This window comes from Colletotrichum acutatum (assembly GCF_030867785.1).
Source record: "Colletotrichum acutatum strain CBS 112980 chromosome Unknown BDZ83scaffold_92, whole genome shotgun sequence".
Lineage (NCBI taxonomy): Eukaryota > Fungi > Ascomycota > Sordariomycetes > Glomerellales > Glomerellaceae > Colletotrichum > Colletotrichum acutatum.
The window spans coordinates 123,628-147,236 of NW_026849086.1; the positions used below are offsets into that span (position 1 = coordinate 123,628).

General features: G+C 51.0%; 6 protein-coding genes and 1 non-coding gene across 7 annotated transcripts; 4 read left to right on the plus strand and 3 right to left on the minus strand.

The window, feature by feature from the left end:
- Window positions 1-2,113: 2,113 nt before the first annotated feature.
- BDZ83DRAFT_t216 lies at window positions 2,114-2,176 on the minus strand. Its single transcript has one exon. It is a non-coding gene; the product is annotated as a tRNA-Lys (tRNA).
- Window positions 2,177-2,490: 314 nt separating this feature from the next.
- BDZ83DRAFT_631494 (uncharacterized protein) lies at window positions 2,491-3,058 on the plus strand. Its single transcript, XM_060508905.1, has one exon. It carries the CDS (start codon window positions 2,612-2,614, stop codon window positions 2,966-2,968), a length of 357 nt encoding a protein of 118 aa, XP_060361724.1. The 5' UTR covers window positions 2,491-2,611; the 3' UTR covers window positions 2,969-3,058.
- Window positions 3,059-3,560: 502 nt separating this feature from the next.
- BDZ83DRAFT_457347 (uncharacterized protein) lies at window positions 3,561-5,007 on the plus strand. Its single transcript, XM_060503204.1, has 2 exons — window positions 3,561-3,690; window positions 3,768-5,007. The coding sequence occupies exons 1-2, from the start codon at window positions 3,607-3,609 to the stop codon at window positions 4,887-4,889; spliced, it is 1,206 nt and encodes a 401-aa protein (XP_060361725.1). The 5' UTR covers window positions 3,561-3,606; the 3' UTR covers window positions 4,890-5,007.
- A 1,301-nt stretch (window positions 5,008-6,308) lies between these two features.
- Window positions 6,309-8,647, plus strand: BDZ83DRAFT_457342 (sugar transporter). The gene is made up of 7 exons (XM_060503203.1): window positions 6,309-6,830; window positions 6,922-7,065; window positions 7,127-7,233; window positions 7,298-7,432; window positions 7,499-7,872; window positions 7,927-8,048; window positions 8,114-8,647. The coding sequence occupies exons 1-7, from the start codon at window positions 6,593-6,595 to the stop codon at window positions 8,524-8,526; spliced, it is 1,533 nt and encodes a 510-aa protein (XP_060361726.1). The 5' UTR covers window positions 6,309-6,592; the 3' UTR covers window positions 8,527-8,647.
- A 698-nt stretch (window positions 8,648-9,345) lies between these two features.
- BDZ83DRAFT_654616 (fungal-specific transcription factor domain-containing protein) lies at window positions 9,346-11,112 on the minus strand (the record flags this gene model as incomplete). Its single annotated transcript, XM_060510730.1, has 3 exons — window positions 9,346-10,283; window positions 10,338-10,957; window positions 11,081-11,112. The coding sequence occupies 3 exons, from the start codon at window positions 11,110-11,112 to the stop codon at window positions 9,346-9,348; spliced, it is 1,590 nt and encodes a 529-aa protein (XP_060361727.1).
- Window positions 11,113-18,557: 7,445 nt separating this feature from the next.
- On the plus strand, window positions 18,558-19,712 carry BDZ83DRAFT_755057 (uncharacterized protein; the record flags this gene model as incomplete). Its single annotated transcript, XM_060514563.1, has 1 exon — window positions 18,558-19,712. One exon carries the CDS (start codon window positions 18,558-18,560, stop codon window positions 19,710-19,712), a length of 1,155 nt encoding a protein of 384 aa, XP_060361728.1.
- Window positions 19,713-20,025: 313 nt separating this feature from the next.
- On the minus strand, window positions 20,026-21,947 carry BDZ83DRAFT_631502 (major facilitator superfamily transporter). Its single transcript, XM_060508906.1, has 4 exons — window positions 21,654-21,947; window positions 20,751-21,593; window positions 20,449-20,687; window positions 20,026-20,376 (listed from the first exon to the last, which is right to left on the minus strand). Exons 1-4 carry the CDS (start codon window positions 21,854-21,856, stop codon window positions 20,057-20,059), a joined length of 1,605 nt encoding a protein of 534 aa, XP_060361729.1. The 5' UTR covers window positions 21,857-21,947; the 3' UTR covers window positions 20,026-20,056.
- Window positions 21,948-23,609: the final 1,662 nt, after the last annotated feature.

A 23,609-nucleotide genomic window follows, 5' to 3' on the forward strand; every position in this document is an offset into this window, starting at 1 on the left:
GAATGGAGATTTCTTATCTCGAAGTCCAGTCATGCGGAGTCATGGGCAAGGGATTCCTAGCTCTGAGGGAGGTTCAGGGATACATTCATGGTGGGGTTGTCCCGACGTCTGTGAGCATTGTGCGGGGGAGTTTGGAATTTCGAACTTCGACCTCGCCGGTTCTTCACTCAAGTCCTCCTACCGTGGTTTGGATCGAATTGCTGTCTTGGGGCCTTGAATAGCCTCAAAATCAGCTTCTCAATATTGATGTGGCGAAGGATAGAAAATCATTGAGAGGAGTCTTCAGCGGCCGTATGTCACTGATGTTCTGAGCTTATCTCTCGTGCCCGTAGCAGGATCATGTTCGGCAGGCAAGGCAGGATACTTTATCCGAATTGAGGATAAAGGCTCCAGTCCCGATGAGGTACAGATTGACTCCATAGATAGATGGTTGGATTGAAGACCGGTCTATCGATAAGCTTAGCTTTGCCTTCATCAAGGAAGTCTGAGCGAGCACAGGCTTACCAACGAACCGTTGAAGAAGACGACAAACTGCCGTACGAAGAGACCGGGGTCCTCTGCAGAATGGCCCCCACTTCCCACTTCCCGCGCGGGGATATTGGCAGATGGATCACTGATAAGCCTGCATGGTCGATAATCGGGTAGCGAACCAAAAGAGCCGGTCTTTTGCGAGTTGCGAAGAACAAGCTCCGACTTCCATAAGAGTGCATCTGAAGCGCAAAATTACTCGTGTTGCAGTACCATGTTCAGCGGTCTGACGTAGGCAGGCATGGGGAGAGCTCGAGGATTGAGCAACGCAGAACTGGGGAAGTCCTGCTGACCGGATTTACGCTACCACCAGATTTGGCAGTTTGATAGACCATTTCTGGGGCCTTTGCTATCGTCAAATTCGTGCGTGAGCTCCGACTTCGGTGTCAATGGGTAGTCGGAGGGAGACGCAGTGACATGTTGATATCGGGTATTCCGGCGATTGCACGCCCACGAGTACGATGACGAAATGACCATATCTAAATTCAAGCTAGACTATCGTGATGAGGAGTCAGCACTCTAGTCGATGTCTTCATATCAATTGAAGATCTCCGTACAACAAGAGCTTTATCGCTGTTAGTCGAGTACAGTTGGGGAGTGTTCAATTACCTTCATCCCTGCTTGGTCCAAAATACGGAATACGTCAACTGCCGATGTCGTGTATACGTACCGTGCGTAGGGTTGCCATGGTCATGACGTATCCGCAGAATAGCTCATCATCTTGTTAGTGGCTTGTGGGAACTTTGAGCACACTACATTGAGAATTTCAAAAGATAAATGCTCTCGTTTGGATCTCTCTACCCAGGGAATGGACACTCCTTATATCTTCAAGATGCACCCTGCTTAGTTGCAAAGACTGATAGCCACTCTACATCCGGCGACTGAGGTGCGTTTCAGCGGGCGTTTGAGAGTATCACATGGGTAGTCTGGGCCAATAGGTGGCTAAAATGACAGACCAACGGGCGTTTCGCTCACAAGACCCGAGTTGTGTGCCCGTAAATGTTGGAAGGTAGAGTTTTCCCGGTATTCTCAACACTGGCTTAGCATACCTACAGGTTGGTACAACAAATTTCTGATAAGCCTTAAACGCCTTCGAGGGCTTGATTCTTGGCGTCACACTGAAGTAACCTGAAGATGTACCAGTTCCTTGGGTGCTTGTGGAAAGTCAACCTATCTTAGCATCAATCTTAGGTAGGGTAAATCAACGGAGCCCGCACCGAGCTACCTTCTGATGTGTTGATGCATTAGTCGACTCCCCAAGAGAACTTACTCTTTTTATTCTGACGATCTGCCGAAGAACGGAGTCAAAGTATATCTTTGTCTTCATTAGAATGACGCCCATACAATATCAAGTAGAACCGCGATGGCCACCAACAAGTTGGTAAGGTATTTCACGATCTCAATCCAGAAGAAAAAGGAAATTCAAACAAGAAGGGAAAATATGGGGTCAATCTCCAACACAAAGATTGATACCGAAGGACCTGGAGTCGACAAAAAGATATGCGTCAATCGCTGACGGGAATTGAGCCCGACGTGGCTGGTGGAAGTTAGTTGTGTGTTGATTTTGTTTGGGACGGACGTAATATGCTTACGGGTCGAACCCACAACCTTGAGATTAAGAGTCTCACGCTCTACCGATTGAGCTAGCCGGGCAGACAAGTCTGAATTTGGCTGGTTGATGGGAATGCCGAGGATGGAAGAGATTAGATTTCGAATGTGGAAAATTGGTGGAATTGGTGCGATGGGGATGACAAAATTTGCATGCCCCGAAGCAAGCTCCACCCGGAGGCTTCGGGTCGGCTCCGACCCGGGCACAGTCCGCTGCCGGCACGGGGCCTTGGCAACTCATCAGCTCAAAGCATGCGAGAAGAGCGGGACCACTTAATAAGTGACCTGGGGCTTTGTCTTACAGGTAACTAGTTGCCACACCTTGCTGCCATCTCTCGATTAACAAGTTCCGACTCCCTCTACAACCGGTCTTAAGAAGATCTAGTTGACATGCGAAAACTGTGATATGAGGACTGAAGAAGTTGCGAAGTCACAATAAAATTCCTCAATCTTCCATCAGTAGCTCTTTCCTGCCATGTCACGTCTCAAAGTGCCTCTCAGTGTGGTCATAGGATTCGTCTCCTCTTTAATCTCAACCCGGATTTGTATCAAGATGAATCAACTTCTTCTCAGCTTGAGTTCTCACTCTGAAAGATTTTATAAGAAGAAACTGTTCCAACGGGATTGTCGAGTGAAATTCATCGCAGTGGTTGGACTCAAGTCTCAAACCAAACAGGTCTTACGATTTACAGATGAAGTCGATGCAGAGAAACCATTATATCCTGTGCTAGCTGTTCGAGCCAGCGCCGGTATCGCCAGCTCGGCTTTTGGTTTCCTGCTGCAAACCACCATGGGGAGATATTATTATCAAAGATCAATTCGAGGCAATTAATTCTACCCGCACCTGATCAATGGTGGCTATTCCGCGGTTCAAACACGGGCGAATGGCTCGGGAGATGCTGACTAGGAAGGTTCCTTCACCTCCCAAACGACTTCAAATCGACTCCAGCGTGGGCAAATCTGCAGCATATAACAATGCTTGAATAACAGCATAAGATAGCAAGAAAGCGTAGAGTCGATGGTGTAGCCCTAATCAACAAAGTACAGGGTATAGCTGTACGGCATTATTAGGCGATATCGTGTCTCTCGTTCTCTCCCTCCCTCTCTCTCTCACACACACATCGGTGCTTGAAATAACTATCCAATTGCGTCGGGCAACTCTTCCGCAATTCTTCAACACAATGGTGTGCTCTGCCCCTTCGGGTCCCCTCACGCCCTCGGATTCGCTGAATCCTATGCGTTGTGGGCTGCGTTGCTTTCAAAAGGGCTTAGAGCGACCCCGCATGCTGAGCACGTCAGTGTACTTCGGTGGGAAAACTGGGGTTTCCGGAGCATATTATCCTCGGTCTCTTCCGGGTTCCGCATCCCGGTCCGCCGTTGAGTCTCGACAACGAAGTTTTGATGCGAGAGCCCCGCGGCGGTTAGGTTTCTCTTCAAATTTACGCCCTGTCAAACGGAGGAGGCCGAGACATGATGCCGAGCCCCAGTCCGGTTGCCGAACCTGAGCGGACACCGATACCCAGACCCCGGTGTCTGACGTGTAAGCGCCGAAAGGTAATTGAAGCATCCGCATTGAGGCTCCCCGCTCCCCGCCTCCGCGCATGATGGGCAAGCACACTGACAAACCTCAGGTCAAATGCACTGGGGGCCCTGAGCCATGTGAGAACTGTCGTCGACTGCGACTTGACTGTACTTTTAACTATTCGGAGATCAATCTGTCACCAGAAGTCCCGAATCCACAAGGACTTTCAGCCCCGGCAGACAATCTGACGGAAGCCGGGACCAAACGACGGCGAATTGCGGCCGCATGTACGGAGTGCCGTGTTCAAAAGGCCAAGTGCTCCGGCCACCGCCCGCAATGCTTCCATTGCAATCGAAGGAAACTATCATGCGTATACCCATCATCGGCATCAAGGCGTAAGGGCAGACATGTCGGGGGACAACAGCAACAGTCTGCTTCTCCAGAATCTAGCAGCACCTTCAGCCAGAGCGCCTCCTATGAGGCAGAATCTACACTGAACCAGCAGTACGGCGTCGGCAGGGTGTCTCTGAACACGGCCCTAGATCACGCTCTCCTCAGTACAGACGTGATCCGTCAGCATCTCGAGGCGTACTTTGACCACGTCTATCCAATAGGCCACGATTTCTTCCATCGGCCATCCGTAATGGAAGAGTTTTATGCCGGGAAGCTACCACCCATCCTCTGCACGTCAATATGCGCGACCGCAGCAATGTTCGTCTCCCGCTCGCGCGAGTCGCGAGTCCTATCCGTTCAGTGGGCCAAAGAAGTAGACGCCTACATATTCGGCAACCTCAATGTTTTCAAGGTGCTCAACATCCAGCTGCTCATCCTCTCCATGTTTCAAAACTTCGCCTACAGGCAGTTCGGCAAGATGTGGCTGCTCATCAGCATGGCCGCAAGGTTAGCAGTCTCATTTCAGCTCAACGACGAGAGACCGGCGTCTGAGAATGATACCACCGCCGCGCTCATCAAGCGCGAGTGTGAGCGGCGCCTGGTGTGGCATGTGTGGACTATGGATAAGATGCTCTCAGCGGGTCTGGATGAGTTCACTTCGTTACCAGATCGGTGGATGAGGACTTCGTTGCCAAACTCAGAACATGCTTTCTGCCACGGACTAATGAAGCCGACCGGCAGGCTTAGTGATGGGGTGGAGGCACTTGCATCCCATGAAGCTGGGCCTAACGCCTACTTGATAATGCTCTTACCGCTTCGCTGTGAGATACTGCGGTAGGCTTTTGAAGACTTTCCTTCCTCCATTGACATAGTTGATACTGACGCCCACAGATTAACAAAGAGAATCGTTATAGATAGCCACTCAAACCACTCCCCAACCGCAGTTTCCAAAGCAGTAACAATCATGAAAGATCTACGAGACCGACTGAGACTCTTCCTCAAAAACACACCCAAACATCTGCAATTGAGCGAACTCAACATGTTCTCTCATTCAACCACATCAGAGTTCTCGTCTTACCTAACGCTCAACTCGTGGTACCTCCAGTGCGCCTGCGACCTCTTCCGCGTCGCGCTCCCAGCCGCGTACAGGGAGAGCGCATCGCCGAAATTTCTCGCGAGCGCCCCGCCAGACTTTGTATCCGAGTGGCGCGCACTTGCGGTATCCCACGCTCTACGGCAGGCGAGACTATGGGAACATCTCCAGAACCTCCGTGCCAAGGGCGCCCTGCAGTCAAAGCAGACGCGTATCCCCCTCCGTCTGGGGTACGGGAGCATGGTGCATCAGTGTACCAAGACTCTCCTCACGGCGCGACGGTGCAAGCTGTATGATGGCCTTGTCGATCCGATCACCGGCGAGACGGCGGAGCTCAATGACGAGGCAGTGGAGGCTCTGTGCCAGAGCAACATCACCTTGCTAGACGACATGGCTAAGATCGCGCCCATCATTGCGGTACTACAGCAAGACGTCGAAAAGATGGTCGAAGCCGATAAAAACAGAAGACAAAACGACGCGGAAGCACAGGAGCTCGCGCCAGTCAGCAGCGAAGTCCAGCGGAATAACTTGCTAAGCAGGTATCATCCGTTATCTCAGAGCTTCGATAGCAACGCTAAGACGGCGGACGAAGTCGCGCTACAGCACTCCGATCCTCCTCAAGCGCCTTCGATCCTCCAGACCTCGGAAACGACAGACATGACGATGACGGACTCTGTCGACATCTATCCGGCCTCTCTAGCCAGTGCGGCTGGTCTCAATGACATTGGCCCCAGTCTGGATGGGCCGCTTACATGGTCCGGTTTTGCAGAAAATCAGCTGGCACCAGATTACTTCGTAGCTCCTTCGCAGTTCGACATGAGCGGTGAGCTAAGCTGGTTCCTATCGGGCTATATGGATCCAGACCCTGCCAGCATCTAAGGACGCGCAGACATGGAAACAGCGGACTGAGTTAAAAGTTGAATGATACATGTACAGTCCAGAATAGACCTAGATGTAAGACATATCCAACGACGGAGAAACATACCCGGAACAACTCAACTTTCCCGAATTTAAGAACTAGACTCAAGCTGTCCAGCCCAAGCACGCAAGACGGGGCCAAGATGATGTTTCGAAGAACAAGTGGGTCTCCATCGCATCTCGCCGGATCTCGCTTGCACCACCTTGGGGAGCATCTGACCCCCTAACAACACTCCATCCGCCGAGATCCGCTGTCACGAACCATCTGCAAGCGGTTTGCAGCTCACTTTCTCCAGACTTTCCATGCTTCCAAAGTCTCCACCAGGACGACTAGTCGCGAATCCCACGTCCCTGTCTTCGGTTCACTGTCAGCGTCGTGACATGGCGACATACCACAGATGCTTGTTAGTGTAGCAAAGGCTCGAATGTATAAACGCGATATAACTTAACTCTCGCCCACACCCCGAAACCACTATGACCGGCCTTGGCTCCGTGGACCAGTTCGAGCTCATCCTCGGTGATCATTAGCTATGATGGGTATCAAATCGGTAACACAGCACTTCAACAAGAGGCTCTTTGCCTCTGTGTTCCTGATCGCCGTATCGCAGTTCAACTATGGCTTCGACAACCAGGCCTTCACCTCGACGCAGGCCATGGATGCCTTTGAGAGGCAATTTGGCGAGTACGACGACGCGACAAGGCAATGGAAAATTCCGACGTACTTTTTGTCGTTGCTGAATAGTCTGAATTACATTGGCTTCGCTGCTGGTACGTTCATATCCGTGGAACCTTGACGTTCAGGTGCTGCAAGGGCAAGTCGGTGATGATGATGATGTTGGCTACTAACACGGTACTTCAGGCCTCGTAATTGGAAGTCTGACCAGCGCACGCTTCGGTCGTCGCACGACTATGATCGTGATGAGCGTCTACGCCCTTATTAGTGCCACGGTTGTAGTCACATCCACGACTAAGGAACAAATTCTCGTAGGCAGAATCCTAAACTGTATGAGAAAACCTACTCGAACAAACAAATTAGACACGGAGCAATCATTGACAGGTTCCAGATGTCTACGTTGGATTCGAACTGGCTGTGGTCCCCGTATACCAGTCAGAAATCGTCCCGGCTCCGGTTCGAGGAATGGTCGTTGGAACATATCAACTCTCCATTGGCGTACGCACACCTTCATGATACGAACCACTATTCTGTTTAATACTTGCTGATCCCCGGAGTATAGCTCGGTGGCCTCGTCATTAACTCCATCTGCCGCGGAACATCAGGTTTCCAAGACAGCCGTGCCTATAAGATTCCCTTCGGTCTCTTCTACGTTATCCCATCAATCGTGCTAGCCTTGGTCTGGTTCATACCAGAGGTGAACATGCCTCACGATTCTCATCATTCAACATTGATAAGCTGACTCTTGTACCCCCTCCAATAGTCTCCCCGCTGGCTCCTCCTTCGAGACCGCGTAGAGGAAGCGAGAAAAGCCCACCACCTCCTCCGCGAAGGGACCATGTCCGACGATGACATTGCCCACGAATTCTCTAAGATCCAACAATCCCTCCTCGATGAGCCCGAGCAGGGCCGAACAAAGGAGCTCTTCCAAGGCGTGAACCGGAAGCGCACCGCCATCGCCGTCGGCATGTCCTTCTTCCAGCAGGCGACTGGCCAGGCTTTCGCATCGCAGTATGGCGCTGTCTGGGTCAAGTCACTCGGCACGCTGAACCCGTTCGATGTCACGCTGGGGTCGTCGGCGCTGACGACTGGATTGATTATTACATGTTTATTCTTGACGGATCGGATTGGACGACGGTACGAGAGCTTTCTTTCCATCGATGCTTGATGGGATACTGACATTCTCCCAAGCAAAATCCTACTTGTTGGTGCTGCGGTTCAGACAGTTGCACTATACACAATGGCTGGCCTCGGCGTACCAAGGCCCGTCCCCAACGCCAATAAGTCAGGCATGGTCGGCATGCTCCTCCTATGTAAGAACAATCCAACTCCAACACCGACGATGAGTACCTGTACAGTAAACTGATCCTCACCACAGTCGGCGCCGGCTTCGGTCTCGGATGGGGCCCCCTAACCTACGTAGTCGTAACCGAAGTCCCAGCCCTCCGCCTCCGCGATCGCTCCCAGCGCGTCTCCTCCCTCGTCAACATCTTCATGAACTTCCTCGTCAACTTCACCCTACCCTACCTCCTCAACGCGCCCTACGCCGCGCTACAAAGCAAAGTCGGCTTCATCTTTGGCAGCATCGCCGTCTTCTCGGCATTGTTTGTCTTCTTCTGCGTGCCAGAGTGTAAGGGGAGGAGCCTCGAGGAGATTGATCGCATATTCCACGATGGCGTGCCGGTGAGGCACTTTGGGGACTATCCGAGGTCCGAGGTACAGATCAACCCGGGTAAGGTCGTTGATGAGGAAGAGACTGGTGATCGGCTTGCACCAGAAGAGGTCAAGTGAAATGGTCGCAGTCAGAAGTTGAGGATCAGGATGGATTGAGAAGCCCACCGGCAGCCCTCGACTCGAAAACTCGACTTAGATTCCGAGTCGATGGCGTGACGAGTATTCCTCGCATGGAAGTAAACATTTTCGGGTTCAAGTAACACATCTCTTTACAGCAAACTCAAGGTTTTTCGTTTCCCGACGATCTGCTTGCCACTGTAGAACTTTAGAATATGTGTTAGATCCCACGTGTACCCCCCATGGTGTGCCCTACGGCATGTTCTTCCGAGAAAACAACACCCAAGTTTCATAGCGTATTATTCACCCTTTGGATGACACAAATCATCCCACATTACTTTCCGTTAAACCTTGCATATTGGATCATCACAAGACCCTACTCAACACCATTTGGACTCCTTGACTCGTCGTTTAGGCAAACTTGTGATTGGATACTTTTTGATCGAGGCACAAGACGGGCCCTCCCGCCCCCTTAACCAGACATCTGGCTCAACTTGGCTTTTGGCTGTTGGCATTGGACAGGACCGGATTGGCTAAGGTTCAGACGTTTTCTGTATGCGCTCTCTGCAAGATTGACGTGTCTGGCGATGTGACTTCGGCTCATACCCCAGCCGAGCACCAGCCGAGCAGGCATTATTAGTCAGTGCCCTTCAGCGTCAACCTGCCGATAGGTTGTTACAACGCATTGCCGCTCAACCGCTGCGACTTGGAGGTGGGCTTTCTGGATTCGTTGATGCATTTGCTTCGTTTCGACATGCCCCCGGATGCCCAGCCGATAAGCACGTGCTGTGAAGCTTATGCGTCCGAGTCCTTGCACTGCTATGCCCAGTTCTCGGGACTGATTCCGATGTTACCCACACTCCAGCGATCTAAGTCCATGTGGCCATCTTCGTCACGCTCCTTCTCGTCGATTGGTCGCGCAAACTCGGTTAAGAACCGTAACATCCACCGATCCATGCGGTAGCTGGTGTTCATGCTCTTGCGGCATAGCTCATGGAACGTCTTTAGCCGTGCGAAGCATACCTCCAGTGCTGGCCAGTACGCCCGCAGAGCGACGAGGGTATTGAAATGACGCTCTAGCGTAGCACGGGCATTTGCAATCTCAGCTTCGTCCGTCTCGAACAGCAGAGTGTGGATAAAGATTGAAGACGTGATGACAATAATGTGTCCGAGCATGTTGAATTTGGCGTCACAGCCAGGTGTTGTGTTTGCGAGATCGATGATACGTGACATGGAGATAGCGTTCTCTTTGCATTTGCGCGCAAACATCTGTGCTGTTGGTGAAGCTGGGAAGCGCTGAACTTCGTCTAGGTACTGGTAGTACAGTAGCTGACTGTAGTGGTAGTGGCCAGTGTGCACGGCAATGAAGATTCGCCCAAGGCCTTGAGAGGCGAAGGCATGGAGGTTACTTGGGGTATCGCGGAGATTGTGGGGTAGGGCCACCTCCCAAGCTTCGAGCTCTTGCGACAGTTGAGAGACAGTCTCGTCGATGTTGGTCACGTCAACATCAGATGTGAGACTCTTGATGGCGTCATTAACTCTCATCAGAATACTGTTCAGCTTGATCATTTGCGCGATCAGTGAGTCTTCACGATTTGGTGAGAGAATGAAGTCGAAGTGGTTGTTGTTTGCCCGGGTCATGTTGAGAAAAGTTGACTCGTTCATGGGCAACGGGACATCCATTCGACGGTCCATGAGGCGTGGCAGATTGACACCAGTGGATGACCACACGTCGATCATACAAAGAGACCAATACACTTCAGACGGTCAGTATCAGTACCGTAGCATAGTTCATAGGGCGGATTTTCTACCTCTGATGTGGATTTCTCTCTGGAGCGGATCTGGGGTTGGCAGGTTGGGTAGATCGAGATAGTTGGCTATCCTGCAAGCCGCCGAATAGAAGATGGTTTCTGCCCCAGCTTCGCCCTCTACGATGGAGTACGCGCCCAGCAAGACGCATGCTTGTGCCGTGGTAAGTGAAACGTCACGCAAGTTGAGTAGTAGATTTCCCTCATTGGCAAAAAGCTCGCCCCGCGACATGGGGGATATCCCGTTGAATATGGAATTCGACGAGAATCGCGCTGATAGTGCCATCATTCCGTAGACAAGTACCAGAGGGGCAGTTCCCTCGTGTAGATCCAGCATGAAGCTGGGCCTGTGGAAAAGGGAGTGAAGCTGATCGTGGATATACTTGAAGTACAACTCTACAAGCTCGAAGCAGAGCGCCTTGTCTGCAACAGCAGCTGAAGGAGTGATGCCAGGCGGACTGGCAAGGATGATCTCAGTGACTGTCGGCGTCTTTGGTGTTGCGATAGATATGGGACTGATGGGAGCCGCCTTGGGCTGAATTATGGTGCCAGCCCTCGAGCAGGCAATGTTCTGGGCTGCACAGTAAGTGCACTGGCCGCCACCGATAGGAACCTCGCATTTCCTCCGCCGTGCGCTGTCATGCTGTCAGTAGTGATGCCACTGATGCGCCTCAAAGTCGATGAACGAAGGGGTCGGCGGAGACGCCAGCAAAGCTCAAAGGGCATAGATTCGCAGATTGACTTACCGACACGCCGAGCAAGCTGTTGAGTATCTCATTGTTGGGTCTTGGGTGTCGGCTCTCCGTCTGTAGAACCCGAAGTCTATGTGGACCGCAGTCGATATTTGATGTCCAGTACCTTGTCGCGAGCTCTCTCATCCGATGATGTCGTTCTCTCGCCTGATCTGACAGGAAGCTGCGCGAAAGGGAACGTCGATGTTCGGCATGAGGCGATCAAATCAAAAAACGGCAAGTCACCTGCCACCTGCTTCCTTCCAAGTGCCTCCTTCCCCCGAGCCACACCTGCAGCTACTGGGCCAGGAAGGCGCACCTTCCCCGCTTTCCCACAATGATTTCCCAGACCCTCAGTGGTTCGGCTAGGATGAAAGCCCCGCATATATGGGGCTTCTCCGCATCACAAACGTCCGTCTGGGCCTGCCTAATTTCCAGACTAACTCAATTAAGCTGGCTTGATAGTGGGCCGTTCGTGGGATTGCGGAGCGACGAGCCGATGATTTTCTGGCCACCTTTTTGAGGTCTCCTGGTTTCGTTCTTGCTCTTCAATTTCCCCATCCTCCTGAACCTGAAAGGGGAACAATTCGGTTCAATGCGACTCTCTCCATGCCTACAATACCGCGCCTGCATAACTCTCCGGCTCGAGGACCCGTGGTTCGTTCGTTCATGTTGATGGAAATGGTCTCAGTGAGTGCAACACTTCCAAACTTGGTCGTGTTTCTCGTCCAATCAACCCCGCTCGCAACCTCAGTCCACCGCGGCATAGTCGGAATGAGGGGGCCTTTTTCAAAGCCTGCCTTCATCTCGGTAGTAGGATGTTTGCTCCGAGCCCTGAAATCATCCTGGTTGTCCGAAATGTCCGCCGATCGTTCCTGCCTGTCAACACTTTATCGGGAGTTTGTGTGCAGTAGAGAGCTGAACCTCGACGCGAAGAGGATCCATTTTTGGCGGAGTGTTTCGATGTCTCGCCTTATTTGGGCTAAAGACACTGATTGGGAAGTCTCCGTCGTTTCCGAAGGGCCGATTTCCTTCTGAGTCTTCCCCAGACGGGAGCTCCCGCAACCTAGTTGTCATACTTGCCACGCGAAGAAGCCACTGGGAAGCCGCCGTATTTGCCTGCCTCCTTTGAAAGCGACGGATGTCTGGAAGCATCCACCGGTCGATACGCCTATCACGAAATGTGTCCTGCTCCTTTGCATATAGCCACGCGCTTGATCTGCGTTTCTCTGGGTCGACGTTCCATGTGAAAGCGCTCATGGTCCAAAGTCTGGCGGCTCCGTGCCACTGCCTCTTACGATTGCATTCCAAACTCTGTCGGCGAAAGAATATTGGTGGAGAAAAGGATTGAGGCCGTAAATTGTTCCTATGCCATCCCGTCGCCCGTTTCGTGAATCGTGTGTTGATAAACAAGGTTGGTCGGATAGATCGCTGAGTAAGGAGCTGACCTGCCTAATGCACACATCAGTCAACCAATCTTCAGATACCAACAGAAAGTTAAACTAACCTGGCGGAAGGAATATGGCTCAGTCTTCATCTTACTCTGCTCAACGATGTCCTCAACTGTTCCTGAAGCCAGAGACATTAGGTTGTGCAGCTAGATATCTTTCAACTTCATGCTGAAGGAATCTATCCAACCAAACTAGCCCATCGCTGGCACTTATCAATGTTGGCTTGCGTTCTTATTCTTTCCTTCCTTGATACTTCGTCGTAAACGACTGACGAACTTTCTGCACGTACGAATATTCTCGGGCCTCAAAACTCTCTCCATTTTTGAGCGTAGTTCTTTGCTTCTTTGTTTCGTTCCACACTCTGTCATATGGTAACAAACCTCAGCCAGTCTCTTTTCGGTACAGCTCCCCTGTCACACATGATTGTTGCAAACCTCTTGGTGAACATGTGTACTGCAGCCGCCGTTTGACCTCCAGGATCTGCATAGTTAGCTCAAACTTCAGCCGACAACAGCGTTGAAGTCATGTGTCGCTGATTTGAAACGAAAGAAGTTGATCGGATATTGGTCCTCGAAGCGAGTTTTGGGTTTTTTGTTTTTCGTTTGCAGGTCGAAAGTTGTTAGTTTCGGATGGTGCTGCAGAACCCCTAGTGGAGAGACCCTTGAGTTCCAGCGGTACCTCCTCTCGAGTCGCAAAACTGGATGCTATTCACAAAGAAGCTCTCCGACAAACGCATGAGCAGAAATTTCTATTTCCACCATCTAAGGAAAGAAAAAATGGTTCCAGGAGCAGTGTTATGTAAACCATTTTCAATCCCGAATTCCGCCAGTAACGAGTGGGCGAGAAACAATGTCCGCCAGTCCCGTCAAAGCAAACCCGCTAGTGGCGGGAAACCGCTGCGCGGGACAACGTGGAGAATGCGGGGAGATCTGCGGGATGTGGCACGGCTCTTTCCATTTGATCGCTACATCCACCAATGCAGGGGTAAAGACATGACTTCGTGTCAGCACACGCATATGGATGGAAATGAGAGCCATGTCTGACTGTTTCTCCGCGAGAGATCGAATGAATCGTATACGCATAGTTCTAAAAGTCTTCTAGGTAGGAAAAGAAAGCAGACCTAGTCGCCCATTGGTTACCAATCTCTTGCTCACCTAGGGTGGCAGGCGATGGCTAAGGTAGGTGAAAAGATAACCAATGTGTTGTTTATTTGGACCACAACCGGTAACATTGTAACTAACGTAGTCTTTTGCTAAGACAGTTACTGCTCAATCAAATTCCGATTCCTATCCAACTCCCGTGAAAAGACCACGATTTGGAAGTCTTGTCTAGTCCTCGAGCAAGATACATGAATGCGAATGACTCAACAACAATTCTTCTATACCCTTGTCTGCCGTATATAGTTAACTGACATTAAGGTTTGTAGTGTTAGGCCCTGACATCATCACTTTTGTCTGACAGGTGTTCATATCTACGAATCCAGATGAGACGCCGTCGAAGCAAAGATGGGCATCCAACTCGAGCAATCGTTGCTAAGAATTAGTAACGAAAGCGGGCAACGCTACGGCACCACGGGCTAAGAGCAAGACACCATCCGTTCAAGCGTCAACTTAAACTCTCTTCTTGTAATAGAACCAGTCATCGCAATTCGGTTGCAAATTTGTGTTGCAGAGCAATGTCAACGCGCGAACCAGCCCTTGCACCTCGCCATCTCATTACCTAAGTAGTCAAGTACGCATAGTCCCTCATTACGACATCGGGAACTACATTAAGCTTCCCGATATCCACCTGTCATCCCCGGGCCAAGTGAGATCGCGACGAACTTCGAATCTCGATTAAGTTCCGGAGTTGGGTGAATGCCCGACTCTCGCGGTGACTTGCTCTTGTAGCATCTGACATCTCTTCAACGAGAATTTCAGTTGTTTTGACCCCCCACGTCGTAGGTTTTGACAAGTGCCGATGACTCGAGAATGGGCAAGGCTCAACTTCCAACAAGGGTAAAGCAACGCCAACCATGAGTCGCGGCTCTTTTTGGCAATGAGATCGTGGCGGCTGTCGTGTGACTCTCCACGTTACAGGTCTTCTTTAGCGGCGGTTAAAAGGTGACGTATGAAGAAATGGCATGCGTCTCCATGGTTAAGAGAGTCCGGATTTCACATGCGCCGGTAAATATCCGTGTAAGCTATAGATCCAAGGCCTAGAAATGCTAGAAATTTCACACAACATTTGCCAGTAGGTGGAATGAAGATAGTGCGCAAGTCAAAATGCGTTCGAACGGGGTTCACCTACATCCAAAGCATTTTTAACCAGTCCTTTTAGTGTCTAATCATATCTTAGATAGAGAGCTTCGCCATAAGGGTCCAAATGCGCCTGTGGCCTTGAAAGTGACAGCATTGCGTGCAGGTTCTTGGCGTCCGATTTCTGCCATTACTTGTCCAACTTAAGGTAATCGCTCGAGGCAATCTGGGGAGAAAAGGAAGAACACATATCCATCATGTGGCTTTCCACTTCCAAACCTTGGCCGGTGCTGAATAAAGTACCTACGCAGAGTTTATAGGGGTTTTGCAATGCAACCAATCGTACTCATTGGAGTGGCCGTATCCTATATGCATACTCATCATGTCCGTGTAAAGGAAGTCGGCTGTCTACTCTAAAATTATCTGCCGTAGAGGAGGAGAGTGAGTATCATAAGCGGGCGCCATTGATGGCGCCCGCTTACACAGGATCTGAAGACATACTTCTGAAAGTCCGTGCCGAGAGGAGGGGGTAAGCGGGCGACGGCGGAGAAACCCACGACCGCGCGTACGCTACCTGGACATTCCGAGCCGAAATGGTGGCTAAGTCGCTTTCCGGGGACGGATGGTTGGTGCATCCGGTGCCATGGGGAAGATATTGTAGGTAGACCACCGGAAGTCTCCACCAATCAGAAGGTTTCCTGAGGAAAGCGTCGGAAAGTTACGAGGTACGTTGTGTGGCTGGCTCTTCGAGGATTCCGTTGGACATGGGGCGTGGTGTAAATCATGAGAATCGCCTTACTATGTGGAAGGGGAGAAATAATGCGCGTTCCTGCACATGGCAATCCACGGTTTCGGGTCTGCAGCTAGAGACGAACACGGGCAAAGTTCAAACTCTGGGCGTTGGGGGGCCAACTTGCAAGTTGTTGTTGTCGCACAACTCGCCATCGGCAGTATAGGTAGATGTTCTGCTCAATAGTGTGCCATCCTATGTTTTGGGGCCGTCGAAGAGTAAAGGGTTTCGAAAGTCTGACTCGCCATAGGGCTTAAACAGCGAGAATTACTCCGGGCTGGTCTGCTTAAGTAACAAAACTCTATGCCCTGCGTGTGTACTAAGTTCAGATATCGCTCGACGTTGGTCTTCTGTACGGCTTCTAGAATGACTAGAGGCGAATTAAACGAGCAATTTACACGATGTGTGTGCTTGCCTGACTCTCTAGTTTCCATACGCTTCCTATTCCATCTCAACTGATCTACCACAAGAGTGATACATCATTCATGATTCAATGGGACACATCGATGGAATCCAAAATATTAGCACACAGACCGTGACGATCTACACATCTGTGCAACCATAGTGCAAAACAGGCAAGTGTCGAGAGCAGAAGCTCTTCCCATCACGCCCAACTACGGCCCGTGGGCAATTAGCATTGCATCCAAACAACAGCCCGCACGGAAGCTTTGAGGACTTCAGGCGTTGCTCTTTTTTCTCGTGAAGTTATGCGAATGTTCAAGCTACCTTAGCGTGTGTGAGGTGTCTTGATTAGTCCCCAGAATCGGCGTTGGTTGCTTTTCACACTTAGTCGACGCGTCATTGACGCTTTCACGATAAGTGTAAGCCGCGTCGCTTGCTTAGTTCTTGCATAAATTTCGACGACTTCCTTCTTTGCCGCAGCCGCAATCGTTCGCATGTTGTGTCGCGCCCTAAGTGTATGAGATCTCCCTCCACGATGGTGCTACTCGAAATTGATTGGCTCACTATGAAAGAGAGATGAGATCTGCGTTTGCCACCATTATTTCGGATGACTTGCCTGATGAATTTCACTTTTGAGCAACTGTTGCCAAGTGATTGGCAATGTGAAGATGGGCAACCTTTTCTACACGCTTGCTCGAGCTTCGTCCAATGCAGCCCGACGGGAGGGGACCCGACCACACTTGAGGCCATCTGAGGCTGGCGGCTGAGGTATAGACGACTTCGAACGTAGACCCGATTAGGAAATATTGAGGGCCACTTAAAGTTCCGCCGTACCGGGTTTCCTGTAGACTCCGGCCGGCAGCAGCAATCGGCTCGGTATCGGCTCGCATTGGACCCAATTACGCACTTACGCTGAGAGATATTTGGGTTCTCTGAGACTCTCTGAGTACAGACGTTGCTGTAGGCAATCGTTTGCAACAGTGCCCACGCGGAATCGAACACTGAAGAATTGAATTGTAGTTCCATGAAGCAGGATCTCTATCTGTGAGCACCGAATAATCATCTGCCACATATTCTGCCCGCCATTTCAGTAAGATACCTACCTGCATGCAGGTTCAACTCTCCCAACTTTGTCGGGGACAGCTCGGACCATCTTGGCAAAAGCACATCGAGCTCCCTCTGCCCCGCCAATGCCATGAAACAATGCAAGAGAAGCTATGGGCAGAAGATTCCCGAGCAAGTCACAGTCTACCACTGCCAGGCAACCTTTCGAGGACAAAACTTCCGCGCGGAAGGTTCATGCTATTCGCGACATCGAGCGGTTTAGATCCCCGGCGGCAGACTTGCATAGCTCTGCCTGCCGGCGTCACCAACCACATACCCCCACAAACCTTATCGCATCCATCATCTCTAGCAGGAAGAACTATGTATTCGATCCTCTCAGTGTTCTTCTTGTCACAAGTGTCGGCGAACCAAGACCTCGGTTCCATGCAAATCGGCAACCGCAAAAGTCCCTCAGGTTCACATCTACATCTACATGGCTTCCTCAGCCCTAGGGAGACGGAAATGACTCGGCCGCGCGTACTGCTCTGGCCCGTGGAGGAACATTGGACGATACAACACAGACTACCTACGGTTCAGAAGGTTACCGTGGAACACGCGAATGTTCTTCCACCGGGGCCCATTGCCTCGAAATTTCTGCTCGATACCAGAAGCAGGCCGTCGATCGTTGGCGGCCGTCCTGTACACCACCACCACCCCGCAGATGGCCCTGCTTCTAGCCTGCCTGCCCCAATCTCGAGCAGTTCACACCAAGGGTACCTGTCCAGGTTTCCCGGTCTTTCGGTTTGTTTACGCACTCCGAGGCTCATACATTGTCACATACTCTCACACACCCCTCGAGACATCGGCCTGGGCTCCAGCTGCTCCCATTGCTACTACACTCTGAATCCTCTTATCTGAATCACGTTTTCAGACTTTCCAATTGCCCCCTGCCCACAAATGTGATCCACAGCCTTACCCTATATCAGCAGAGTTGCGCTCCATGCCGGGCAGCCGGGACGTTTACCCACCACTGAGAACTACTTGGCGTTCTAGTCGCGTTTATCAACTCTATTCCTGTTTGAAAGACTGTTAAAGTTCCCGTAGGCACAAGGAGGAGACGCGCTAGTGTACTGACCTGAGTCGACCCGAGAACTAATTGACACCTATCCCGTCGTACTCAAAAAGTAGTAGCCCCGCCGCCGATTGTCTTGGCTGCACGTTTACCGGTCTTACCTACCCAGCTAAACTCCTGAGACTCAACTCCCATTGACTTGGCATCTCGGACAAACACAATCCATATCAACGCAATCATGACAAACATGAACACAGCCCCAAACTCGGCGCATCGCATCGACGTCAACACCCGGAGGCTACGAAACTCTTGTGATTTTTGTACTCGATCAAAGCTGAAATGCGATCAATCAAAACCGGCATGTCATCGCTGTCTTCGCCGTGGGCGAGATTGCGTCTACAGTCGGGTACGGAAAGCCGGCAGGCCACCTAAAGTTCCAAGTAAACGACAAAACGCCGCCGCCCCAATGTGGGAACACCCAGCAGACCACAACAGAATGGACTTTCTCCCATGCACACCCAGCCCGAGTGATGCTTCTTTCGGCAGCATTAGCGGCAGCAGTATCAGCAGTCGTATTGGCAGTATCGACTGCATGGCAGACACATCGGTAACCGACTTTTCTGACAGTAGAACTTCGACCCCGTCGACTGGCGAAAACATGGAGGCGAAGCTTCTCGACTATTTTGACGGCGTGCCATCTAACTGGGACAACCGTCCGGGATGCCTACCCGCGCCTCAAGATCTTGACTGGTTGCTACCTTACAGCATCAACATCACCAACCCCCTCTGCGACACAAATTTCCCCATTGAAGATCTCCTCGCTCTGGATATGCCTAGTCCCACGTTCACTTCATCATGCTTCTCAATGGAGCAATCATCACCTTCTCAGTCAATGCAGCAGTACATGGGCATTTCAACACCGGACTCACTACCAGACTTTGGAATGTCTTATCCAAATCACACCCCGGGAACCGAACAAACAAAGTTAAACCCAGTATCAACACCTGATGTGAGCCAAGGAAGCGAAATACACCAGCGACTCCCCATTCCAATGAGTGTCCCTGAGCACACATCTCACTCCACAAGCACCAAGGACTGCAACTGCTTCTCTCTCATCTGCCAATTACAGGAGTCAGTGTACCACCACACGCAACTTTCAAGTGAGATAGACTCACAAGTGCCGCTCGGCATTCTTCTGGACATTGAGAGCTCAATACACCACACTGAAGAAACAATCCGACACTGCCAGGACTGTAAGCCGCGATCATCTCACTTCATGATGATGCTGTGCCCCGTTATCGACTGGGTTGTCGACAGCCTGGGCAAGGTTCTCCTCCGCGGAGTTGCTCCCGGCAGCGCATCGCCGCCCCACGAGCAACCAACCAAAAGTGTGCCGCAGGTCGGCGAGTTGGGTATAAGCGATGGTAACGGCGGGATCCCAAATCTGTGTATATACGAACTACTCAAGGGCCGACTTCGGAGACTCGGGCGGATACTCAATGGCATGGGTGGCGAAACACAGAAGGGTTCGGTTGAAGAGCCTGCATATCTGGATTCGAAGTGTTTGGTGAAAGCAATGGGGACCATGGAGCAGGATATCCGCACAAAGTTGGAATACCACCTCCGGTTGGTGGAATTATGGTTGTCTTGATGTAGCGTGATGAAGAAAACAATGGCAAATACATTTACTACTCGGCCACCACGTATAGTAAACAAGACGAGGCCGAGTCTCACTCGCCCACGACTGCTATAGACGCGTGCGGACTGCTTGTGAGAAACTCAATTCGAAATTCGGTCGAGTGAAATAGTTTCAGCTTTGTCAACGGATAAATTCGTAATGCGTACCGTAGAGATGTGAAAGCTAACATCATGCTCTCGTTCTCGGCACTCTTACTTCCGTCACAGGCAAAACTGCGGCAAAATAAGTGAATACGCGTATTTTATCGCCATAAAGCTTAAATGATGCACTTCTACAGAAAGCCTACTGTCTGAAGATCAAGCTTCCCGCACAATATCATGATCATACTCGGGGTTAACCCAATCTGGCTCTCCCGCCTTTGCTCTAAGTGCGCCTCCAAACCTATGCAACAGACCCAGCGCTGGTATGCAGAAAAAGATGGTAATGATACCGTGTCCTGCAAATGTCCAAGTGTAGCCGACATTCGTCACCCAAGGCGCGATGAAGAAGGGATCGATGAAGGCGCTGAGGTTGAGGAGCACCGCGTAAAAGGTAATCACGGCCATGCTCTGAAGCGGGTACGCGTCGACAATGTACGAGCAGATGGCAGTGTTGCCCATTTGAATCCCCGCACCGACTGTGATTGGAGAACGAGGTAAGTTTATGCTTTGGGGCTTTTGCTTCTTGAGGGGTGTTTGGGTCAACATACATAGAGCAAAGGCAACCTGTCCAACCATCCAGTGGTATGCCTTGTCGATACTCACACCCCAGATGATGAGGCCGATGGAGGTGAGAAGAGCCGCGGGATAAGCCAGCCACAGACGCATCTCGGCTGTTTTGACGCCTCCATTGCGCTTTGCGAGCTTTATCACAAGCCAGTCGCTTAGCTGTCCGGAAAAGAAAATTTCCGAGATCAGAGTTCCGACAATCAACCCGATAAAGAAGAGTCTGCAATGTCTGTTGTTAGCTTCCATTGTCCAATTTAGGTTATTTTCAATCTATGTCACTTACCCCTGGATTTGCGGCGAATAATCAATGTAGGCCACGGGAATCATCGTGATGACCGACAGCACCCACCAATACCACCCGAAGCAGTAAACCCCCGTCGCGATGGGCACCACAGAGAACTTGAACAATTTCCCGAAGCGCACAATCGACGCCCATGGCTTGGGATGCTTCATCGCCGGCACGGGCTTCACATTCAAAAATCCCAACTTCTTCGTCCTCGTAACATCCACTGTCTCTGGCGCTGCCGTCGATCCCATAGCCTTCTCGTCTACGGCGCCGTCTGTGGCACCATACACGACACCTTTGGTCTTGGAAAGCATATAGTCTCTCGGATACAGTGTCTCGGGCAAAAAGGCAAGCTCCGCAACAAGGATGACAGCAAAGAAGATGGCCGTCATCCACTGGATCCAGTAGTGATCGATCAAATCCACGAACCCACCAATCAGGGGACCAGCAAGTAGGCCCAAATCGATGGCCAAAACCCAGAGGCCGACCTTTTGTCCGCGCTCGTGCTCGAAGAACATGTCGTTGATGATGGCTAGTCCGACCGTCGCGGCGGGACTGACGCCAAGCCCCTGGAAGAGGCGTGCCGCCATGTAACCCCCGTACGAAGGGGCCTTTGCGGCGCCAATGGTCGCGGCGAAGGCGACGACGGTGCCTGCGATGAATATGGGCCGGCGGCCGATGCTGTCCGCGGGGGAGGACCATATCAAGGGGCCGATGGCGAGGCCGAGGGCCGGGATGGCGACAGTCCAGTTTACCATTTCGAGGGTGAGGGAGTATTGCTCTTGTAGCTCGGGGAAGGAGGGGACCGTTGTTGTCGTGATGTAGGTGAACATGAAGTATCTGTGTTTGAAACAAGTCAGTCTCAATGCTCGCCGCTGAGATGTGTGAGACTAGACATACAATGCCATCACGATGGCGAGGATCGTGTTCTTCTGGAAGGCGGACCAGTTGAGGGGATCCATGGCATCGCCCGCGACGGGCTGAGGATGTACGCTGAAGCCATCTTTGGTCAGTGTGACCTCCTGTGTCGTCTTGCCGATGCCGTTCTCCTCAGGTCGTGGTGATGAGCCAATTTTTTCCTTCTCATTCACCGAGTCTGCCATTGTGAGTAGCAGACTTGTAGTCTTTCTCAATGGCTCGATGTTGTGGCGCAAGCAAATGATTCAAGTGGCTTGGAATTGAAGGTTATTAGAACAATGAAAAACACTAGGGGTATCGTTAGGAAGACAAAAACAACCTCCAAATTCACAGTGACTCAGAGCATTCTTTCATCGATGCGATGATGGGACGGTCCTGCGCATATGTATATCAAAGAACCTGCACCACCACCCTCCCCTATCTACAAAAGTCAATGATCAATCGACTATCCGCATCCTTGTAGCCTTGACTGTACCTTATCCCACTGTAGACATCGAACCAGGACTCTGGGAGACAAGCTTTCGGATGGGCATAAGTCTTGCAGCAGCATCAAACCACCATAACAAACCCCCTGCCATCAAGGACCTTCCCCCCAAAAGTAGTGTTAGTCAATGCCATTGAATAATTCCTCCCTCGAATCTCATTGGTCGATTTCTGATTTTCTGCCCTGGCATGTATTGCAACTGAGCATCTCTGCCCGGTAAGTGGTCGTAGAACGTCAAAAGATAAGGCCGCGGGGTGGAGAAAAAGGGAAGGGGGCTTCGGAGGTACGGGAGTGTGCCGGGGCGAGGGGGAGGACCCGCCAAGAGATAAGGAAGAATGCAACGGCAGCTCTTCAAGTCCTTATCTCCTTCCTCTCAAGCAGCAAGCCCTCTCCCTCCTTTTCCCGTCCCGACTGCCCACGCTTCGCCAAAGTTGGCATTATCGTTGAAGATGACGCTTCCTAGTCAGATTTCCTGCCGTTGGACTGATAAGATGCCGCGTCCCAAGATGCTGGAACTGACGTTTCTTGTCTCGATGCAGAAAGTCTGTCGCACGACGTGCAGCTACCTCACTTCAGTTTTTTGCGGGGAATCTTCACTCCGTCTCGCGTGGCGGTCGGGGTCTTAAATTCGTGTCACTCACGGCCTTATTACCGGGTCTCATGATGACTTCATTGCTTCAATTCTTCGGCTTCTAATCGTATTAAATGCCGGCGATGCGAGATCAAGCAACGAGTGAGCGATTAATTGACGAATTTACACATCTCATCTCGCAACTGTCTTAGGGCTTATCTTGGCGCGGGCGAGCCTTCGTTTCGTCGCGGCATGGTAGATCTTGTTTCGGCGCCGAGACCGGTCCTTCTCTAGGAAATACAAACCCGGCACTTGAGCCATCTTCATTCCTAAGCGAGCGCGACTCTCTGTATGAGGCCGGGGTAGGCAAGCCGCTCACTGCCTCCCTTGGCGGAACTAGGGATGGCCAGACTCGATGGGCTCAAGTCTCACACTCGCACTTATATTGCAATCGAACTTGGGCTTCCCATGAATCTAGAATTTTATGTCACTCATGTGCGACGTAGACAAGAATATGGGGTCGCCAGTCTATCAAAGTCTGCCGTACTTAAGTTATGTCGACCATTCGACAATGATTGGGCTATGTTGGTATCCCTATTACAGGGATATTAGTCGATTAGTTCGAACCGTAGGTTAACGAAGTAGGTTAATTAACTATATTAATCTACTATATAGGTATAAAAAGGAGATTCTAACTATAAGTTAAGTAAGCCGCGATAATCGACTATACAATTAATAAGTAGCCCCTGCGCTATTACGAGGTCGAATTAGGCTTTTAATCTAATATTAACTTTCTCTCTCTTTTATTATTTAATAGCGGCGATTAAAAATATAATTTAACCTCTAACTAGCCTATTAAATATACCCTTTTTTCTTTTTTTTT

Bases quoted from the DNA above. Each gene is read 5' to 3' on its own strand.
- BDZ83DRAFT_631494 (XM_060508905.1), top strand. From the start codon at position 2,612: ATGTCACGTCTCAAAGTGCCTCTCAGTGTGGTCATAGGATTCGTCTCC.
- BDZ83DRAFT_631502 (XM_060508906.1), bottom strand. From the start codon at position 21,856: ATGGCAGACTCGGTGAATGAGAAGGAAAAAATTGGCTCATCACCACGA. The intron at 20,688-20,750 runs GTAAGTGACATA...CAGACATTGCAG, and splicing joins TATTCGCCGCAAATCCAGGG to ACTCTTCTTTATCGGGTTGA. The intron at 20,377-20,448 runs GTATGTTGACCC...CTCCAATCACAG, and splicing joins ACAGGTTGCCTTTGCTCTAT to TCGGTGCGGGGATTCAAATG.
- BDZ83DRAFT_457342 (XM_060503203.1), top strand. From the start codon at position 6,593: ATGATGGGTATCAAATCGGTAACACAGCACTTCAACAAGAGGCTCTTT. The intron at 6,831-6,921 runs GTACGTTCATAT...ACGGTACTTCAG, and splicing joins TTACATTGGCTTCGCTGCTG to GCCTCGTAATTGGAAGTCTG. The intron at 7,066-7,126 runs GTATGAGAAAAC...GACAGGTTCCAG, and splicing joins CGTAGGCAGAATCCTAAACT to ATGTCTACGTTGGATTCGAA.
- BDZ83DRAFT_457347 (XM_060503204.1), top strand. From the start codon at position 3,607: ATGATGCCGAGCCCCAGTCCGGTTGCCGAACCTGAGCGGACACCGATA. The intron at 3,691-3,767 runs GTAATTGAAGCA...GACAAACCTCAG, and splicing joins TGACGTGTAAGCGCCGAAAG to GTCAAATGCACTGGGGGCCC.